The sequence below is a fragment of the Maylandia zebra genome, linkage group LG18 (genome assembly GCF_041146795.1).
Source record: "Maylandia zebra isolate NMK-2024a linkage group LG18, Mzebra_GT3a, whole genome shotgun sequence".
Lineage (NCBI taxonomy): Eukaryota > Metazoa > Chordata > Actinopteri > Cichliformes > Cichlidae > Maylandia > Maylandia zebra.
The window spans coordinates 27,067,647-27,089,778 of NC_135184.1; the positions used below are offsets into that span (position 1 = coordinate 27,067,647).

Sequence of the window (22,132 nt, forward strand, 5' to 3'; positions counted from 1 at the left end):
ATTAGCTGGCAACTGTGCATATGTGTGTGCACATTGCACTTTAAGCCCTCTGTACAGCCTTTTGAGAATGTCTGCATTGCCAGCTCAGGACATCTATCGTGGCTGTTTGTAAGCTCTTCTTCTGGTTGATTTACAAGAAAGTAATGTGCAGCTACACACAGGCTTCCTTGGTGTATGATGAGAGGGTGAATGCCATTTTGCTGTGAAAATAAGAAGAGAGGGGAGCATTTAAGTGCTTCTAATGTGGGTTAAAGCTTTAATCAAAGCCATGTGGGGTCAGAGAAGGGAAATGAGAGTGGCAATAAAATGTAATAGAGTTTACATTTTACAGGAGAAGCCGTTTTGACTCCAGCTTTGTAATATACCAGAGTTGTGTTTAGAAGTCAGCACTCTACCCAGAACCAAAGAGGAGATCAAAGCTTTGATGTCATTTAAAGTTTTTCATTCTGACGGGGCTTGTTAAAAAGCCACAGGGTTAATCCTGTCATCCAAATCAATCGTAAAGGGCGAAGAAAGAAAGAGTTACATGTGAAAGATTCTGTAAACAGTCCGTGAAATTCCTTTTAGAGGCTCCACGTCACTGCTGTATGTGTGTAAAAGTGCTTATGACTGACCATCCCAAGTGTGAGAATAAAAATAACCTAAGGATAGTCCAAATATGCGGTGCTTGAGTAGGAATGGAGTGACTCGGCAGAGTGGTATGTCCGGGAAAGCTACGGGTTAATTTAAGACTAGGAGCAAAACCTGGTGCCAATTAGAAGCATTGAGCGCCACATGTGGACTAGACCGAACTATCCACAGAAGGGGCAAAGGGGTCTGAATTCGTGCGCAATGGAGGCTAGATGCACGAGTGCGCAGTTGCTTACGGTTCTTACTGGCAATTGCTGATCCTGCAGTTACTGATATGATGGATATTTTCTTAAAGAGATGATCAAACAGTATCTACAAGTCTGAAGGACGCTCTGATGCTCTGAGAGGCCCTCATTAAAACGTGGATGTTTTACATTTTTACCTTTAAGGATTACAACATGGCAGGAATCTCTCTCATATCTTCACTTTTTGTCACAACTCTGTTCTTCACGGGGAGTGTATCGGACACATGCCGAGGACCGCGCTGCTTTCCTGGTCACGACTGGAGCAGACCGTGCGTAGGAGCGCAGTGCCAAGGGCGCACGGACACATCCGCGTCCCGACGGCAGTTTGACCACTCTGCACAATCCAGGCAAGGACAAACCTATCCGACTTACCAACACGACGCTCATTTCCGTCAGCACAAAGCACAGAGCGCGCCCTTAGCACCGTACACCGTCATCCAGCCTCAGCACGGAGGTTTTACGCAGGCGGCAGGTACGGATGGCACCAGGAGGACGAACCCGAGGACCATCACGGCGGAGGTGTTCCACCCTGGCTGCGCCGGGGGCACCTGTCCGACGACTGTCTCTCATCGCCCCACGAGTGATGACAGCGCAACGCGGGAGTGCAAAGGCATTGGATGTAAACTGCCCTCCCGGATGCGCCAGAGGAACGGTAAGCTTTGCGTTGGAGACGGCTGCAGCACGCAAGGAGACGACGGGAGAGGAAGCGCGTCACCTGTTCATGTGACGGACAGAGCGGCACAATTTCTGGACGAGCTCCCAGACCTTGGGTCGCAACGTGGAGCATGGATTCAGCTGACATGTGACATGAAACCAGGTGGGTATCAGTTTGCAAGCGATTGGTCAGAAAATTCAAAGAGAAATAAACTAAAAATGATAATCACTTCAGTTGCTATGTAACAGGTTTCTTTGTTTACTACAGGGAACAATGACGTTCCCTCAGAGGATGCTCTAGTCCTGCAGTTGCAGCTGTCTAAGAGTCAGGAAAGGTTCGTCGAGGCCCTCAAAGGCCAACAAAACGAGGTCAAGGAGCTACAGAGGCTGCTCAGTGAGCAGCAAGGAACATTGGTCAACCAGCAGAGAGAAATACTTGACCAGCAGAGGAGGATGTATGAGCAGATGGAGCAAGTAAGGCTGCTGTGACTGATAATGAGGGAGATATCAGTAGTCCCATAGTCTTGGGGCAGTATTTAAGTTTGGTTTTTTTTAAAGTGCATAGAAAGCACCTAATCCACTGAAATTATATTCTTTTTCTCAACTCCCTGAAACAGATCAGTTTCATTATGAATCAGATAAGGACAATATTTCCTAGCAAAGTGAAGAAATAAGACAATTTCAAAGTGTTATACAAGTAGTGCTCTCTTCCTCCAGGTAAAGGCTCAGTACAACATACTGATGGACAGCATCAAACAAACATCTTTCCAGAACCTCCAGGGGGAGCTGGACAGTCGCATGGAAACCTTAAGTGGGCAGGTTAGAGCTCACCAAGCACAGCAGGCTCTCTCTTTGCACAAAGTGGACATGGAGGCCACTGTGATGGAGGTGAGCCTTAAGCTAAATTATAAACGTCTTTACAGTAGTGATGAGATGTAAGAGATCTAACTGTCATATAAAGCATAAATTGCACTATAGGAGAATCTTAAATAAGCAAATCTGAGTGTACTTCTATTCATACTTGACAATTTTGGGCTTGTTAAGCTGCTGTAGCCTGCATAGACTTGTGGCTGCCTTTGCAAGCCACTTTGCAACCCATATCAATCTCACCTTCCTGTTTTTATGCTTAAAATATCCCTTGTTATCACTGAATATAAAAAAATAAAATAAAATATTAAAAAAATTTTTTGTCAATTTTTAACTTTAGCATCAACATATTTCTTTAACTGGAGTGCATTATGTGAACATTATGTCAAGCATTCTAATATCAAAATATTATATTTGACTACCATGGTTCTAAGTATCATTGTGTTTAATGCCATTAGGTGGGTCGGCCCCTTTTGACCTGTGGCAGTTGTGGGCCTGATGAGTACTGTGGCTACAGCAGTGGCCGTCCTCGCTGTGAGAAGTGCACCGTCTGTCCTGCTGGATTCTTCCTGGTCGCCCAGTGTTCAGTACACGCAGACAGGATCTGCCAGGTTAGCATGTGTTAGCATGTCTTTTAACCACATACAGGAAAGCGGTGACAAATCAGCTTGACAAAAATGTAACATAAGATCAGATCAGTTAGGCCACCAAGTGAAGCTTAGTCTGGAATCCCTGTGCAACAGCTGCTGAAAGTTTATCTAAATCAGACAAAATCAACTGATGGCTATGCTGATGTGTTTTTGTGCATCCACATTGGCAAATTTCATACAGAGTGGGCTAGTTAAGCTGCTTTAGCTTGGCTAAAGTTGCTGCTGCCATATCAACCCCAGGTCCTTTTTATACTTAAAATGTCCTATCTTATCATACCATATCTGTTGTCACTTGTATCTGAATATAAATGATGGCAGCTGGAAATGGCAGTCTTCTTTTGACTGAAGTTTAGTTTATTCATTTAGAACTTTATGCACTTGCGGAAAAAAGTGTTTTATTGTAGGGTTTATGAGCCTTACAATAAAAGGTTTATCACAAGGTTTGTCAAAGCAAAGGAAAACATTTTTAACCAGTGGACCATATTAGAAGCAGTAGGCCTTTTGGTTCAGTACTTTTTCAGTGCTTGCCTGGAGTTGTTGCAGTATCTGCATGCTACTTTGCAACCCATCTCTTGATCCTACCTTCCAAACTGAAAGTTTCCATTTGTTTGTTACAGGACAGAGATGAATGTCTTGAAATAGCTCATCTGTGCGGAGGTCAACAGAAGTGTCTCAACACTCCAGGTGCTTTGAATTGCTTTAAAAATTTGAATATTTTTGTTATGTCAGTGCTTCTTGATTTGCTAGACATATCCATGTCTGAGAAGAATTGTTTGTTCTTTTCTTAATTTGTGCTTACCAGGTGGATTCAGATGCCAGGACATGAGAGAGGGAGAAGCACACTCAGGAATGTGTGGCCGCGGCTACTTCTTCAACTCAGAGATGGATGAGTGTCAAGCCTGCAATGAGTGTGATGGAGACACGGTGGTCTCTCCTTGCACTTTTACCACAGACACTGTCTGCTCTGGCCATACTGCTGGCCACAGTGCCCTCTCTCAGTCCTGGTCTGGAGATGTGACTCTGCAGGGGGAAAAAGGACACATGCTGGCTCAAGCCTTCCTCGGTGTGCAGCTTCACATACAGGGAAGAGGCGATGATGTGGTGTCCACTGAGAGTGGGCAGCTGGTTCTGAGACAGCATGGTCTCATATGGCTGGATGAGAATCTCTCAGTGACCCATGGTTGCCGCAGCTTCATCCAAGTGTGTCTGCGCATGAACAACACAGCCGGCTCTGAAGGTCGTGACCTCAGTGGGGTTCGTGTGGAGCAGCAGGAGGGTAGATCGCTCCAAGGTGTTAGCATCAGTGGGGTAGCACAGGTCGCCCCAGGTCACATCATATCCCTCTTCCTCCGGAGTGCCACCCACCACTGTAACCAAAGCACTGAAGGTCTGCAGCTGTTCGACCCCTCCGTTGCCCCACTCAGCCTCCTCTGGCTCTCTCATGACACCGGTGCGGTTGCCATGACAGCACAGGCAATGGTCTCTGCACATTACCACACAAACTATCGCCCAGTCTTCCGTACCACCTCCACCTCTGACCCTTATGTAGTAGGACTTACTCACGATGGTCGTGGGATCCGGTTTGCAGAGAGTGGGACTGTGCGCTTTGTATTCCAACAGGCATTGTACTCGATGGGCCAGGCATGCGTGAGTGAGGGCTTCCAAATTTTGGCATACCTCAACCATAATGGAACCAGCATGGAGCTGCTCCGTGCCTTTAAAACAGGTGTCCATTACCGAGACACATCAATAGCACTGTCTGGAGCAGCCCAAGTTGGCCCGGGAGACACACTGGGTTTTGAGATTCTCTCTCCTGCGCAGTGCAACGTTCGCTTCTTTGGTGACGAAACGGGTATCAGTATTCTCAGTTTGGTTTGGGTTCCCGCTGCCATTTCTTCATCTCTTTCTGCCTCTGTGGCTAACACCGGCCTTCTCTCTGGAGCAGTTCGTAACAAGCCATTGTTCTTCCACCAGACCAGTCCTCAAGTGACCCAAATGGAGTTGCTGGCGAAGGGATCCGCAGATCAGAGACGAGATTTTGTATTCAGAGAGAGCGGTACAGTCAGTGTTGCTCTGGATCTCAAACTCATTCACTCCTGCAGTTTGGTCAAGGTGACTCTGCTCAGACGAAGTGATTTAGAGGGTTCAGGAGAGGGATCGAGGCCTATCCCTGTTGCCCAGCAGGTATCTGGCCAGATGTCTGAGGGCAGCCAGTGGGCCAGTGTGAGTCTGCGAGCGTCCTTCCAGGTTCACAACGGCACTGCGGTTTTCTTTTTACTAGACTGTGTGCGTGGACGAGTAAACCAGATCAGCCATCAAACAGGAAGTGGGGTATCTGCACTCTGGGTGGCATCATAATGAAAGCCAGATACTATGACGTTTCTTCTTATGGTCAAAAATCAAAAGAACGATTTGACTTTTTGGAGACTTATTCACTTTCCAGAGAGTTACAAAGAAAGATTGACACCACTTTCATCTGTTTTAACAGAGAAGCATTAACCAGTAGCTTGTTAGCTTAGCCTGACATTGTGAACTAGTGGAAATAGCTTCTAAGATTGTCCACAAGTAATCTGTGAGCACCTTTAAACCTAATACATTTGTTTAATGTAAAAAAATAACCAATTAAAAAAATCAACACTTTGTGATTCTTATGCAGTGTTGTGTAGCTAGACTCTAGGGTTGCCAACTCCCTGAAAAATAAATAAGGGACACCTCGTGGCCAGGGCCGGGCGACCCAGTTGTCTTCACCCTTCCCAGTGTGGTGAATTTTCTAGCTCTTTTTTTGTGTGTGAAATTATTTTTTTAACCATTTGACTTGAAGTTGATTTAAGTAGATGCATATTCTATTCTTTGTGATATGAACACATGTGAAGCAAATGATCATTTAGCCATTTATTTTTAGCTCAAAATGATAACATTAACACAGTAAAACAGGTCTCTTTCTTAAACAGAAGCCTGTCATGCTTAACTTTTGAGAATATAAGTAAATCTTTCTTTAAAAGAACTCTGTCCTGCTTAACTTAAAATAATAGAAAATAATAGAAAGAAAAATATTCTTGTAACAGTGCACATTTAGTGCATTTAGTACAATTGGCTTCAGTTGAGGTATTATTTCAGCTTTTCTAATCAGCTGCTCCTGTTTGTAAACCCGCTTGTTCCCATGATTACGCATCATAACTCATCATCATTATTCATCTATGTATTACTTTTATGTATTAGTCATCAATTTGTTGTAATCATCTATCCTTGCAGTTGTTTATTACACAAAATAAATTATATTATCACACTTCTGGCCACATAGCGCTGATATTCATTGCACATGCCCATATTAACGTTTTCCAGCCAGGTGTTTTCCTTTTTCCATTCTTCCCTTTCTCTGAGGGGAACAAACATTGCTGCTCTAATGCTGGGCTCACACTGTGCGGTTTTTGGCCCATTTTGAGCCGATTTTTGAGTGATCGGCCCGATTTTGGCCATCATCGTGCATCGTGTAGTATACGTGGGGTAACGAGAAGTGATTAACACCTCACGACCAGCTCCCGATCATCAATCGCTCGTGAGCCGCTCACACTGCTCACGCGCAAACGTAAACGCCGTGAAAAAGACGGAGCAGCACGGCTGTGCAGCGTGTGATCTGGACACAAGCGATGGAGGCACAACTTGTAGAACTTTGGAAAGCTCATCCGAGTCTTTTCGATGTGGCCTCACAAAATTATCACGACCACAACAACCGTGAAAATAGTTGGATCTACACTGCTGCTCAATCACAGCTGCCTGATCATGTTTTTCATTAGCAATTTAGCAAAGTTGATGGTAGTGGTGTGTCTGTGTGAGTGAAAGACAGAGAGAGCGAGCGACAGATTTTCTGTTATAACCTTCATGTTATGGAGGCACAGTGTGAGCACTCAGGTCGCATCAGAGCATCGGGCCGTATAGTGCGAGAGTACATCGTGACATACGAACTTCTAACCCCTGCGAGTCAATCGTGCAGTTTGAGCAGGAGCTGAATAACGTGACTGAAAAAAATCGCACAGTGTCTGCCCAGCTTTAGGTGTACTGTCATCCGAGACTTGCACCGCAGTGTCGGCGTTTGTTTCCCTGTTGGCCATGCTTCTTTTTGTGGTCATCTGTTGTCTTCCGGTATTTTCTCCGCAAGCGACCTTTCCTCGACCAATGAGATGAGCGGTAATCTGAATTGTCATACTCGAATTGTCATAAGTGTGCTGTCAGCTCATTGGTCACAAAGCAGGAGAGGGGCTGGGAATTATGTTTTCCAACAAAGCGTTAATTCCATTAAAAGTTATAGACTACTTTTGATTCTCACTGTATTACGGGACAAAGTGCGTCCCTTATTAGCTCAATACGGGACGTGTACTTTTGTTTCTAAATACGGGACGATTCCGTATTTTAAGGGACGGTTGGCAACCCTACTAGACTCCCAGTCTTTGTGCTAAGCTAACTGACTTTTACTTAACTCGCAGATGTCAGAGCAGTGCCAGTCTTTTTGTTCATTATTATTTTAGGTCAGAGTTAACCGTGCTTTCCAAACCTGAATTTATCCCTTGATTTTTGTTTGAGTTTAAAAGAAAATGTCTTTTAAAAAATACTAAATGTAGACTGTAGTGTATTTAAATGTAACATTATTCATTAGCTATATTTATATAATATAACTATTAATATGTGTCAATATTTTCTACATATGATAGCACAAAACAACTGTATTCACGTGATCATTTCTCATTCTCCAGTTCTTCTTTTTTTAGTTCCAGTTTTTCACATTTCACATTTGTCTGTTTTTTATTTATATAATTCAGTTTACTCTGTTGACGCCAAAGGAGTTTTAGATCCTGCCAGTGACTACAGCATTTTCTGCTGGCACTGATTCTCATTCAGGAGTTTTTCTCAAGAGCATGTGTTTCATGTTAGCCGCCATTTTCTAAATGTCTGAATATCTACTGCATGCTTTGTTTAATGACCACTTTGTGCATATTATGGACTTAAAGTCACTAAGCCTTGTTGAAACTAAATATTTTAAATAATGTAGTGGCTTTTAATCTTAACTGAACTGTAATGAAGTGTATATTTGATGTTTTCTTGTTAATCCAATAAAATCACCTTTGTTGTACTGGATTTTTCTTTATTGCAAACTTTGTTTGGCATGAAGTAAAGTCATTTAAAGTAAGATAAAGTTTGAAAGAAGAATGTTTTGTTCCTTTAAATTTAAAATTTTTTATTCTTAATAACAAAGGTTTTTTTTTTAGCACACTTTGGGATGTACTTTTACAACATCACATGCTAATAGCAATAGCTAATGGTAGCTAATTTTAGCCAGCAAAAAGTTACACAACACAAACACTGGGATATCGGATTGTTACCTAATTGTTACCTAATCAGCCACTCACATGGCACTAACTCATACATTTAGGCCCCTAGACATCCAAGAGATCACAGGAGTGGACCATCAGCTCACAGCATGGATACTGGACTACCTCACCGACCGACCACAGTATGTGAGAACTCAGGGCTGTGTCGGACAGGGTCGTCTGCAGTACGGGGGCCCCACAGGGAACGGTTCTGGCTCCGTTCCTCTTCACCATCTACACTGCAGACTTCTCCCACAACTCCACCCAGTGCTTCCTGCAGAAGTTCTCTGATGACTCTGCAATAATAGGCCTTATCACTGATGGGGACAACAGGGAGCACTGACTGGTGGAGCTGGAGCTGGTGGTAGACGTCCGCAGGCACAAACATCCTCCACTCCAACCACTAAACATCCAATGCATTTACATTGATAGCGGATAGCTACAGGTATCTGTAGCTGATTGTGTCTTATTTTAAGTGTGATGAGATATTTTGACTAGAAATTAGACAAATATACTTGGTAAAAATTTGAGATTTGCAGTGTATGACTCTGTGGTGGCCTCAGCCATCTTTTATGGTGTGGTCTGCTGGGGTGACAGCATCTCTGCTGGGGACAGGAAGAGACTGAACAGGCTGATCTGGAGGGCCAGCTCTGTTCTAGGATCTCCTCTGGACCCGGTGGAGGTGGTGAGTGACAGGAGAAAGATGGCTAAGCTGTCATCCCTGTTGGACCACATCTCCTCCTACTTCATGCAGGAGACTCTGACAGCACTGAGCAGCTCCTTCAGTGGCAGCCTGCGGCACCCACGATGTGGGACGGAGAGATTTTGCAGGTCTTTCCTTCCAACTGCTGTCAGACTCCATGACATGGTCACTGCAGATGACCACACATGTGCAGACAGACACACACACATCCCATACACAATTGTAACTGTCTCCCTGATGTGCAATACTACCAAGTGCAATTTTTCCTACTATAACAAAGTATTTTATTCTATTTTGTATAGTATTTTATTCTTGTTGTATAGTATGTTATTCTATTTGATCTTATCCTGTTCTATTGTGTTTATCTTAACGTTTACTGCGCTTAAACTTTCTGCTGTGACAAAAAATTTCCCACATATGGGACTAATAAGGGCTTATCTTATCTTATCTTATCTTATCTTATCTTATCTTATCTTATCTTATCTTATCTTATCTTATCTTATCTTACTTTATCCTCAGGGTGTCCTGCATTAGAGTAAGAATGGTTGGTGGTAAGGGGTAACCCCTAACCCTAACCACAAACTCACGTTTTTTTTGTCTTTCTGTGTGCTTCTCGCCTGAGGAAGGCCAGATCTTGGCCGAAACGTCGCGGCATAAGCACACGCTTCATTGATTTTTTTATTTGAGGAGTTTCATTTTATTTTTTTGTTTTTTCTTGATTTAAATTTTTTCCATTAATAAATAACTAAATACTTGTTTCATTTTATACATACACACAAAAAAAATACACTTATAAATAACATATCTGATAACAAATTCATTTTATTTACCTATAATAACAAAGCCCACAGGGACACAAATTCTACACAAATAAATAGTAACACAAGACAACTATTAACGAATAACCGGGACTCATCGGGAGGAGATGAGTGCCTCACAGTGGACTACGGTCCGCAGGGGGAAGAGCACTTCCCAGAACCTTTTCCGGGGTCGGACGGGGCGACCCGTTGGGGGGATGGACAGTGCCATTCCTGTTTCCGGCTGGAGACAGGCTCAGTCCTCACTTCCTAATAATAATAATAATAATAATGGATTGGATTTATATAGCGCTTTTCAAGGCACCCAAAGCGCTTTACAATGCCACTATTCATTCACTCTCACATTCACACACTGGTGGAGGCGAGCTACAGTTGTAGCCACAGCTGCCCTGGGGCAGACTGACAGAAGCAAGGCTGCCATATCGCGCCATCGGCCCCTCTGGCCAACACCAGTAGGTGGTAGGGTAAAGTGTCTTGCCCAAGGACACAACGACCAGGACAGAGAGACCAGGGATCGAACCGGCGACCTTCCGGTTAGTTTCAATCCCCCCCCAACAAAACATGTCCAGGGTTTACAGAAATAGTTTCAATACAGAGAAAATATCAAGGAAGTTGTAAATCACTGGTGGATATATATATTGAACCTTGAAGGAGGTGAGCTAAAGCAGCAAAGGGCCACGCTGGATGACAGTCCTATCAGGTCAAAACAGAAAACTGAGGCAACAGTTTTTCACAGGTCACCAACATTGGACAATGGAAAACTGGAAAACCATTGCCTGGTCTGATGAGTTTCAATTTCTGCTGAATTATTCAGATGGCAGGGTCAGAATTTTGCATACACAACATGATAGCAGAGATCCATCCTGCCTTGTATCTATGATGTCTGTGAGTCAGGCTGGTGGTGGTGGAATAGTGTGGGGGATACCACAGTGACCACAGTGTAACTATAGTCAGGTGTTTACAGCATGATAACACATCATGGCACAAAACTCCAAAAAATCTCAAAGTTGTTGTCAGTGACAATGATTTAAAATCACCTCGACATTTCCCAGAACTCAATGCAAGTGAGCACCTTTGGAATACGGTGGAATCATCAGTGTGCAGTTGACAGTGTGCAGCAACTGTGTGACGCTATCACGCGAATATGGACAAAACTTTTCAGGAATCTTTCCAGCAACTTGTGGAAATTATGTCACAAAGAAATTCGAGGCACTTCTGCAGGGAAAAAACAGTCCAACCTTTGAACAAAGTGTAACTAATAAACTGTCTTGTGAGTGCATATATGGCTCTTTATATTCTTGCATGCACTAGTCTTATCAAGAGCTTTACATGCTTCAGTCTGAGATGTGGAGACTGAATGCAAAACATGTTTGCTCTGAGTGGAAGTTACCAGGTGTTTTCTATTACACATCTAAGAACAGAGGATCTTTATCATGAATTTAAACAGCTGAAATTATATTAGCCAGGTAGTTAACCTCCTAATGGATTTCCTATTCACTTCCACCAATGACCCTCAGTCCCAGAGTGCTGCACTTCTTTGGCACAACATCAAAAAAGTGCATAACGATCCTGGGCATATGCTCTATAAAATCCGATAGACCGCTTGATGTTATTATTTCGCTCTTTGAAGTCATGACCCTCAGGTTATGTGTGCTATAGATTATTCATTAAATCAAGACTCACAGGGGATCGGTGTTTTCTTCACCAGAAACGAATAAACCTGAAAAATGAAAAGTTTGTGCACAGCTTCTCTCAAAATCCTAGCTGGGAGGCCAAAGAGAAGACGCAGGCAGACATAGGCTAACATAACAGAAGGAGAGTATGTCTTGGGACAAATTGAAACCACCCGCAGGCCAATGGGTGACTGACTGGATGAGTTACGGTGGGCTGAAGAAGATAAAGGTCAGGGCACTGCAGTAGACACTGGAGCTGCGTCTAGCTTGGCTAAGAACATTAGCACTGTGGATAATAGATTACAGATGGATGATCGAGCAAGCAGGAGTGTGGCAGCTAGGTATGGATGTGTCATTGGGCAGTACATGATTTTGCACGGAGACTTTATTATATAACCATAATTTGTTTTGATATTATCAATTTTCTGGGCTTTCGGAATATGAAAGGACAGGAAATAAATGCCATAACACTAACTGACTACACATTTATTTAGGGACTGCACAAATATGAGCAGAGACAGAAGAGAGTGAGAAATTAAAGAGAAAATAAAAACTATAAAGGTTTAATTTTATGGCTAAACTATCAGAAACTTTTAATGTTTCAGTCTACATCCACCCACCATCACACTTCCCCTACCACAACAACCAGCACCAGTAATTTCCCAACAGTCCCTCATTGAAAAATGTTGCAATAGGATCGCTTTCCCTAAAAAAAAATACAGTATTTTAAAATGTTTTGCACATCAAGCTTGTGTCTATACATGCATGCATGGAAAACAAACCTTTGTGCTTTTCTGTGGCGAGTACACAAACCTCAGGCAGACAGATAAATGGCCTGCCAGACGCCGAGGGTAGCACGAGGTGGAAGGAAAGTGGTCGACATATGGTGCGCAGACTGCAGACGAAGAGGTAGCAAAAATGTGCACAAAGCAGGTGCACTCTAAACTTTACCCTGATACTGAAACAAACTTCACATCAAGACAGGAAAAAGGAGAGCGATACAGAAAGAAAGAAAGTAAAGTTAGGGGAAGACAAGTGAATAATCGTCCCCTCGTTGTGTCCCTGCATCTGGAAGCACTTCTCACTTGTTTTGAAGTTTTTATCCCCACAATCCACTCGCAGTTTCTGTGCTCGGAAGAAGGTCCCGCTGTTTAAAAGGTGTATGCTTTTGTGTGATTTTTTACACACCACACACACATAAACTCTTAAATGATCTCCAAATCAGGATAAACGTTAAAGCCCAAATATGGAAAGTGGATCATTAAAGAACTATTTATTAGATTTGTTATACAAAGCACATTATAATCGGGGGCTAAACATTACCATTAATTTCACTATGATTTCCTCTGATGCCAGTTTCCTGAAAGGAGGCGAATACAAGTGATGCAACACTGCTCTCTGCAGGAAATGAAGAAAATGTCAAATATTTTTGGTGTTACAGTTAAAATTTATTATCACTTCATATTCTGTGTATGCATACCACGTTTAAACTTATATTGCAATAAAATAATGATTACTTACTCCATGTAATGAACTGTTTGCTAGTTAATTTGCTATATGACAACACAACAACAGTATATTCTGTCACTATTTAATCAGTCAGGTTAAATTATATATCTCAATACAGACACTGTGACTATCAAGGGGACTGCACTTCAGGGCTTACAAAACAACATCTCGTTCAATATTTTGACGATCAACTGTCCTTCTGTGTGGTGAGTTTAGTTTACTGAATGAAAACAGAAAGAAGTCCAATGTGTATAAATGTGAGACCAAGGCAACTTGTGAGCTGTGACTGAAAAGAAAAACTGTGAGAGGTTAAAAATCCCATTTAACATTTAGGGATGTGACTACAAAAAACTAGTACTGTATACTTTGAAACATTCAGGCCTTTGGCAATACTGTAACACATGATTAACAGTGCATTCAGATACAAGAGTTCAGATGTGAAGAATCGGCACTTAAGTGGAGGGTGTTGCAGCAGAAAGTAAATTGCATTGCTTTAATATTAAGAAAGGCATCTTTTAGTCAAATAAATAAAGTGACATATCACAGGAAGCCGTATGCTATACATAGCAGCAACAGCAGCAGCTCCTTAAAGTTTGCAGCTTTCAAATATGCTTGAAATTAAGATGCTGCTTGATGATATTATGATATGGATAAAGACATGAGCTTCACTATGTTCCTGTGCACTTGTTGTATGTAAGTTCTATAATGCTGCTATAATTCAGTCAAATAAATATTCAATGCATCTTAACTATATTGGGCTATAATGGTAAGGAAATTCTACGGTTTTAATGATCTTTGCAACAAAGTGTGTATTTAGAGACTATAATATTGTAATGATTGAGTTGTTTTTGGTCCATGCTGTAAAGAGAACTGACAGAGTGAGAAAGAGAGGAAACGGGATGGATTTAGTGAGTGGATGAGAGACACTGGTAAAGAAGGGAAAGTGTGAGTGTGTTATGTTTCACTGTGGTTAACTAAGGAAGGAGCGGGAGGAAAGTGTTTTAGTGCAGGATCTCAATGAGGAGGCGCTTGAAGTCTCCACCGCACTCAGAATCCAGTGCATCTTTCAGGGTTACGTCGTACTTCTCCAGGTACATGTCCTTCACCGTGTCCAGATCAATCTGTGGGTTGGCGAAATAAAGAGGATGTCACACACTTTTAGACTCTCAGACCTTATCGAGGGTATACTTACACTTGCACACTAGGCCATACACTCACACACAGAGAGACACACACTTGCCTCAGAGCGGCCTACGATGATACGAATCAGTGTGTCCTCATCGGTGCCCAGTCCCTTCATGGCAGCGTTAAGACGCCGAGCAAAATACAGCTGTGGGTTCTTAGCGCACCTTACTAAAAATAACACACAAACACAGAGTTACTGAAAATCAAAGATATTTCACTGACTTCTGAATGCTTGTGGTCTTACGTACCGAGAGTAATGTAGCAGTCCTTAAGTGTCCCCGTGGCCTCCGAGTCAATGGTGTCCAAAATGTCTGTTCCTGAAAGCTGCAAGACAGCTGGTTAACATGAGACCTGATAACAGCAGTAAGGAGTGAGTGAAATGACAAACGAATGAATAAATGAGTTAGAACAGCAAAAAAAAGAAAACGTGCAACGATTGAATGTAGTACATACCGCCTCATAGGCTTTGAACATGGCCTGAAGCTGCAGGTAGTTCCTGTGTGTCAGGATGTAGGTGAAGGTGGACTCGTCTGTGCCAAACCTGCCTTCTCCTGCCTGATGAGAACAAAGAGAAGAAAAAATACAACATTTCAAAGAATATGGATCATCCCTCAGTGTTTTTAAGCAACATAAATTGATCTATTTTCTTCTGCTTATCCAATTCTAGATGTAGGGTATCCCGGCTGTCACAGGGCGAGAGGCGTGGTGCACCCTGGACAGGTCGCCAGTCTGTCGCAGGGCTAACACATAGAGACAGACAACCATTCACATTCACACTTATGGGTAATTTAGAATCACCAGTTAACCTAACCCCACTAACTGCATGTCTTTGGTTCATGTGAGGAAGCGCTGGATTCAAACACAGGGCTGTCTTGCTGTGAGGAAACAGTGCTAGCCACCATGCTAGCATCAACATAAATCCTTGACACTTTCAGTCGTCAGTTACGTAAAAGAAATGATGAGAACATGTGTTAATTTGCTCAGATGGGGGACAAGAGTAAGTTGACAGTGTGTATATTAGAATGACTATAAAAGCTATTTATGTTATTAGACTCTGTAGAGCCACGTTAGTAGCTCTGTGTAACCCAGTATCACGGCAACGCTTGCGTGTAATAAACGCGCCGGTCCACCGTGCGTATGTACGAGGAGAAGGAGAAATTTTATTTCAAGCCAACAAGAAAACAATCGAGGAAAAGTGTTTAAAGAGACATTATTAACACATTTACATGTAAATATATATTAGCCATATAGCTTCATCATTTCTGGTATAGAAGGAGGCTGGAATGTCTTCATACTTTCCTGTTATTATGACTTTTTGGCTTTAAATATATTACCTGCTCGTACTGCAACTTAAGCGTGTAGCTTAACTTATGCTTGTCCATTTCGCGCTTTGGAGAGGCAAAGCAAGACATGCACTGTATTCCTATTGGGCAGATAATTCTAAATATCAATACTATCTAAACCAACGCTGGTATTGGTATTGGATCAATACTAGCGCGATAGGATTGACATTTGTTTCCATAGCCTATAAAACATTTAACCACATTTCCAAGCCTCAAATCATAAAGGGAGGGTGAAAAAGGTCAAGTCTTGATAATGTGACTAACCACTGGTTTTATACTGTCCGTGGCTAAATCCTGCAGCCTAATGCATTAGCATTGTATATTTACTAAGGACATTAAGTTTCCTATTTAATAAGTTATTTAGTCACATTTTTGAGGCATTCCTCTAGAATCTTTACTAAAAAAAGATGCTTCCGTCTGGGGTGGTGGACTGCTCAACGACAGCTGTAGTCAGCGTCTATTCTTTAAAACACTGCATAAACTTTAACTGAATAATATGTGGGATTCTGTGATGTACATGTGATTCCAGGATTACATGCTTATGCATCTAAATCAGGCATCCGCTTACCGACATCAAACTACATCGGTGTGATTAAAAGGGCAACCTGTGTTATGGGCTTTGAAATGAAAAAAATTCAACACGCACCTCAAACAGAGATGCAGCATCTTGTTCAGCTAAATCCTCGTCCACCTCGTAGCCCTCGTCTCTGCTTGCCTGTAGACAAAGAGATTGGAGGATAGGACAAGAAATTAGGAGGGGTTTAAAATGAAAGATGAGGGACAAGAACTTAATGAGATAACAATGATGTGCTCCAGATTAAGTGGATAAATTGAAAGCCACCGAGCTCTTTGGATTGGCATTGCTGTAGAACTTGAGTCACTTCATGTTTGTCATTTTTTCTGGGGGAAAAGGAAAAGAGAGGGGAAGCAGGAGAGGGTGGGGGCCCTGAAAAAGCTGGAGAGGGAAGCATGCCTAACAATCTAGTGAATGTCTCAGTGGGTGAGTCACAGCATAGAGAACAATTCTTCGAGCTATAACCAAGGACAAAAGCTTCCATTTGTCTGCGAAGCTCAGAGATTCAAGAAACAGTGCAAAAGACAATGCATTTCCTGGTTGGAACCTTTTTTGTACCTGCAGCAGTGAAATTAGGAGGTTCCTCACATCTCCACTGGTATCATCCTCGATATCTGCCTCCAGGTCACGCTCGTTCACTGTAAGGGAAGTGTGCAATGTGAACTTCTATGTCAACAACAGATTTTGTAATGTGATCTAAATGTGGATAAAGTCAGACAGCAGAAAACGTGGAAAACACAAGTCACTACACCCAGATGAAATTATAACATTGGTATTCTGTGCGTTAGTTAACCAGCCACACTTTCCAGTATGAAAGGAAAGGAACACCCTGAGATGACTCAGAGGAAACGTTACCCTGGGCATATGCCTCCCTGTAGCTCAAGATGTCCTGTTGGGTGAAAAAAGACAGCATTAAGATGATGTTTCTGTTTTTCTCACATCTTACAGCATCTGTTTTATCTTCCCCGTGTCACATCTTCTTATGTATTCTGAAGACAAAACGCAGCACTGTTGCCTTTACTTTGTCACCATTGTGATTTAACTGTCAGCTCTAATAAAAACACACTGCGCCAGAACACCGTTTATCCACAGCACCGTCGATCCACAGACCTGATTCGTCGCCGTGCACAAGATCTCGACGAGCACGGCTTCATCCGTGCCCGCCCCCTTCATGGCCTTCCTCAGCTCCTTGGCGAAGTAAAGGTGAGGAGGGTCACACATAGCCATGACGGCTTTCTCAAAACTACCTGTTAGTTCCTTCTTCAGGACCTCCTCTAACTCCTGAGGAAATACATAGGTCACATGATTTGCAGTTATTCTGTGTGTGTGTGTGCGTGTGTGTGTGTGTGTGTGTGTAACATCCAGAAAGAGACAGGTACGTACATCATCATATTTTTCAAAGTAGGCCTGTTTGATCTCCACACGCTGAGCTGCAGAGCGATTGGCCAGAATCTGGATAATGGCCTCTTCATCTGTGCCTGGAGAAAATACAGCAGAACAGACCTGAAGGATTGATTCAAATGACTTTATTATCACAGCAACGTTAGACTATTACTGGGCTGATAACGTCACACTGACGGAAGTCACCAGGACAGACCTTTTTGTTTCTGTTAAAGGACTTTCAGATGAATATCCTTCTCTTAAACATTGGGATAAAGAGCAGTGATAAAAGTGCAGATATACACACACAGCAAAGACGCTGTTCTAAGCACTTGCATCAACTCCTGGGGTGGCTGTAGCTCAGGAGGTCAAGCAGGTCATCTACTGATTAGTGGTTCGATCCCTGGCTCCTCCAGTCGGCATGCCAAGTATCCTTGGACAAGATACTAACCCCAAGTTGCTCTCTGATGCATCCATTGGAGTATGAATGTTAGTTAGGAAGCCATAAAAAGCTTAGAAGAAAGTGAATGTGGCATGTTGTATAGAGTGCTTTGTGTACTTTGGGAGAGTAGAAAAGTGCTAAATAAGATTCAGACCATTTAACTCCCAACCAGGAAGTCTGGTTTGCTGCGAGACAACAGTGCTAAGCATCGCGTCACTGTGCTGGCTGCTAACACTATAGAGGACGTAACATGTTGATTAGTACTGAACTCTCCAAGTAGATATTTTATTATCCCTAAATCCGCTTCTGCCACACTTATTAAAATCTGTATTTTCTAGAGAGGGTTTGCTTATTTCAGTTTTAATTAGTTTATCTAGTGTTTTACACATTTGCCTCACACGTAAAGGTTTCCCTGTTTAATCCCAGCAAGAGGCATCTGCTGTTAATATCCAACATGCAGAGCGACCTGCTGGGATGAGCACTTGTGAATAACGGAGCCGCTGAAAACAGCTTTCAGTTTCTTTATTTTCTGTCATATAAATCCTAGTGTTAATGTCATAACAAGTATGGCCAATGTTTCCAATAATGACATGAGAAAATGTCTGCTTTACAAGAGCAAGCCAATCATTAGAGTTGGATAAGGAGGGTGGTCATAAAGGATGAGGCTGCACCAATGCCCAATACGAATAGTAATCAATAAAAATTGAATTGTGAATCATCTGAAGCTACTCTACTAGAGTCCTAGAAAAAAGAATAAAAAAAAAATAGGGATCTGGAAATGACCAAAAGAGGTCGAGTTAAAAAAAGACAACAGTTTGAAGATGTACTCAATCAATGTACCTGAGATATGGATTCTGATATAATTTACCTCAAATACCACATAATCCCTGTAAATGCTGTTTCATGACAGAACCAAACATACACATCAACAGGGGAGGTTATTAGCTGTGCAAATACTCTGATGCATTGTGTAACGTCACTTTGTTCACAACAACAGTTGTAAGCTGTGGGGAACACTGCAGGCTTGGTGAGAAGAACAACAACTCCAGTGAGCAGGTAGCAGATAATGCCAGTGAGGATTTAGTAACACAACCGACTGAAGCTTATGTCCACGCTGTGTGAGAGGCAGGCTTTGAAACCTACACCCACCTATCTTGTGAAAGTACCACTGCATAAAGATCTTTGCAGACTATGACATTTGCCTCTCTGTACCAACACCAGTTCTCAGTGGAGTACGCCTCGTACTGTAGTTACATCAAACTTAGCAAGTGTTGAAATTAACTCTCTGCAACACATAAAATGTAATATTGATTTTTCTGAGTGTTTCTCTGTTATTAGTCTGAAAACTTTTAGGCATAAAAAGACAAATCCCCACTTTTTACAAATGCTTTACTATCAGTTAAATTAGAGGCTCTATTACGACCTTACTAAACTGCAATTATCATAATCATGATCAAACACACAAAGAGAGTCTTCACATGACTACAGCATAACCTAATATACTTCCTGAGAGAGGAGTTAAAACAATAAACTTGTATGTACTTACCTAAACCTTTACAGGCTTTTCGAATAGCTTTTATATCTGCTGTAACATCAAAGTCCTCACATGGGACTATAGTGGGCTGGAGAACACACAATCGCAGAAAATATTGAATATTCTTAGTAATAAATTCAAACAGTTCATTCAAAGCAGCCACAACAGGTAAAGCAAATCAATCAATCAATAAGACTGACTCATAATGTTACATTAGAAAAGTGCCGGCATTTAACTACAACTGTAACCTTGTCCACGCAGATGAAAGGGTGAGGTCGTTGAAAGGAGTTAATATGGTGTTACATTCAGGCTCCTGCGGAGAAAAGGGTGCTGCCTGTGTGTGATCGCTGAGTCATGGGGCAGCAGCAGCAGCAGCCTCCTCTTCTCGCCCACCCTTGGTCTAATACAATGCGGCCTTATTGATCTGATCTTACAGAAATGCCTTTTTCCCTGGGCCTGGCATGGCACACTCCCTTGCTCAAGTTAACTGCGCCAGCTCTGTCTGTCTTTACACACCGCAGGCCACACAAACACAACAAAACTGAAGAAAATAATAAAAGTGACGCTCTCGCGGAGGCTGTCTGCGGTACTCAGTGAGGCTGTAGCTCAGCGTCTCTGCTGTCAGAGTTTGGATCTTCAATATTCATCCTAACACCAAACTTTTAGGCACTTTTATAATACATTTAAATAACTGCGTTTCAACTCAGCTGAGCTTTTGTCATTAGTTATAGATGACCTCTTACCTGCACGTTGCCCATGTCCTCCACACGCACGTCTTCTGGCTATGATCGAGCTGAAGCTGGATGTGGAGCGTCCTGATGTTGTGCTGCTGTGGAGCTGATGTATCGCGTGTCAAAGAGGACTTGCTGTTCCTGCAGGGACTCAACCCTGTCCGGTGCTGCAGCGATGACGTCACCGCGGCTCATTGCATTAGCAGGATGAAACAGGGTGCTGCTGCTGGAGGTAACCTCCCGGTTAACCTTCAACTTACCGCAACGGTTCTTTTCCTTTAATTCTTATCATGTATTTAATCTGTAACCTGTAACTCTTTCAGAGTCTAAAATTGCACTACAACACCACTGCATTTAACAGTACATCAAGATATTTTAAAAACTTACTAGCTTATAAAGTGTGATACAATATTAAATACTGTCCCGGTACCAAAGAGCATTAACATGCTCACACCTCAATGGAAATACAGCTCTTATGATACCAAGTTTGTTCTTCTACTCAGATAAATTTGTTAAATCTTAGATTTTTATGTTTTGTACTTTGATGCCACCTTGTGCGAGTTAATCCATAGAATATAACCCCAGTCCATTTAATAAGCGGACACTGGATTAAATTAAATTCTGTTTTATTTACATAGCACCAAATCACAACAATCGACTCGTGGAGCTTTATTTTGTGAGACCCTACAGTTTTAACATTCCTTAAACTGTTTTTTTTAAGAAGAAGAAACTTCCTGCAGAACCAGGCTCAGGGAGGGGCAGCCATCTGCTGCGACCGGCTGAGAGTGATGGAAAGAAGAGAGGACATCGAAACTCTGTAGAAGAGAGTCAGAGATTAATAATAACTAATTATTAAATGTAGAGTGGTGTGTAAACTCATAGTGAGTAAAAAGAGGTGAGAGAAGGAGAAACATTTATGGGAAGCCACCAGCAGTCAAGGAATATTGCTGCATAACTAAGGGAGGATTCAGGGTCCCCTGATCCGGTTCTGACTATAAGCTTTGTCAAAAAGCAAAGTTTTAAGCCTGATCTTAAAAGTAGAGTGAGTGTCTGTCTCCTGAATCCAAACTGGAAGCTGGTTCCACAGAAGAGGGGCCTGAAAGCTGAAGGCTCTCCCTCCCATTCTACTTTTAAATACTCTAGGAACAACAAGTAAACCTGCAGTTTAGAAAACTGCTCTATTGGGGTGGTCTAAGAGGTGTTTAAGATAAGATAGGACCTGATTATTAGAGACCTTTTATTTCAGGAGAAAGATTTAAAATTAGATTATGGATTTAACAGCGAGCCAATGAAAAAAGCTAATATGTGAGAAACATGCTCTCTCTTTCTAGTCCCTGTCAGGACTCTCACTCCAGCATTTTGGATCAACTGAAGGCTTTTCAGGGAACTTTCACAGGGAGCAGGGATTGTCACAGCATAACAGAAAGTCACATAAATCAGAGAGAACAAGGAGAGCTCAGCGGTCTGTGGCCACTGCCTGCTAAGCCATTCTCTCTTTGTGTGTTAAACTTTGTGTCTTTTTTGGCAGTTTTATACATGATTGCTACATGCATTCTTATTTCAACTGATGGGCAAAATAAATATTATATCTCTCCACAGGGTGGCAGTGTTGAGTGGGATTAGGATAGGATTTACAGGAGGCTAAATTTAGAACTAAAAAGTGGCAAACACAAGGTGTTTTGAAAAGAAAGGAATGCTGATTCTTTTTTAAATTTAAATTGAAAACACTACTTTTAATGAGTAAAGATGAGCAATTATGTGTGATTTTGTTTGGTTTTTGTTTACATTTTGAATAGTAAAAAATCTTCAAACATTCAAATCAGAGTAAAAA

At 42.1% G+C, this 22,132-nt stretch overlaps 2 protein-coding genes across 2 annotated transcripts; one reads left to right on the forward strand and one right to left on the reverse strand.

Annotated features, from left to right (window-relative positions):
- The first annotated feature begins 710 nt into the window (after positions 1 to 710).
- si:ch211-252f13.5 (uncharacterized) lies at positions 711 to 6,332 on the forward strand. The gene is made up of 6 exons (XM_004567208.4): positions 711 to 1,692; positions 1,798 to 2,003; positions 2,247 to 2,417; positions 2,855 to 3,007; positions 3,664 to 3,730; positions 3,849 to 6,332. Exons 1-6 carry the CDS (start codon positions 996 to 998, stop codon positions 5,402 to 5,404), a joined length of 2,850 nt encoding a protein of 949 aa, XP_004567265.1. The 5' UTR covers positions 711 to 995; the 3' UTR covers positions 5,405 to 6,332.
- A 6,697-nt stretch (positions 6,333 to 13,029) lies between these two features.
- Positions 13,030 to 20,463, reverse strand: anxa13l (annexin A13, like). The gene is made up of 11 exons (XM_004567209.3): positions 20,314 to 20,463; positions 19,583 to 19,658; positions 17,598 to 17,692; positions 17,325 to 17,495; positions 17,070 to 17,103; positions 16,773 to 16,852; positions 16,287 to 16,355; positions 14,751 to 14,852; positions 14,546 to 14,621; positions 14,353 to 14,465; positions 13,030 to 14,233 (listed from the first exon to the last, which is right to left on the reverse strand). Exons 1-11 carry the CDS (start codon positions 20,326 to 20,328, stop codon positions 14,114 to 14,116), a joined length of 951 nt encoding a protein of 316 aa, XP_004567266.1. The 5' UTR covers positions 20,329 to 20,463; the 3' UTR covers positions 13,030 to 14,113.
- Positions 20,464 to 22,132: the final 1,669 nt, after the last annotated feature.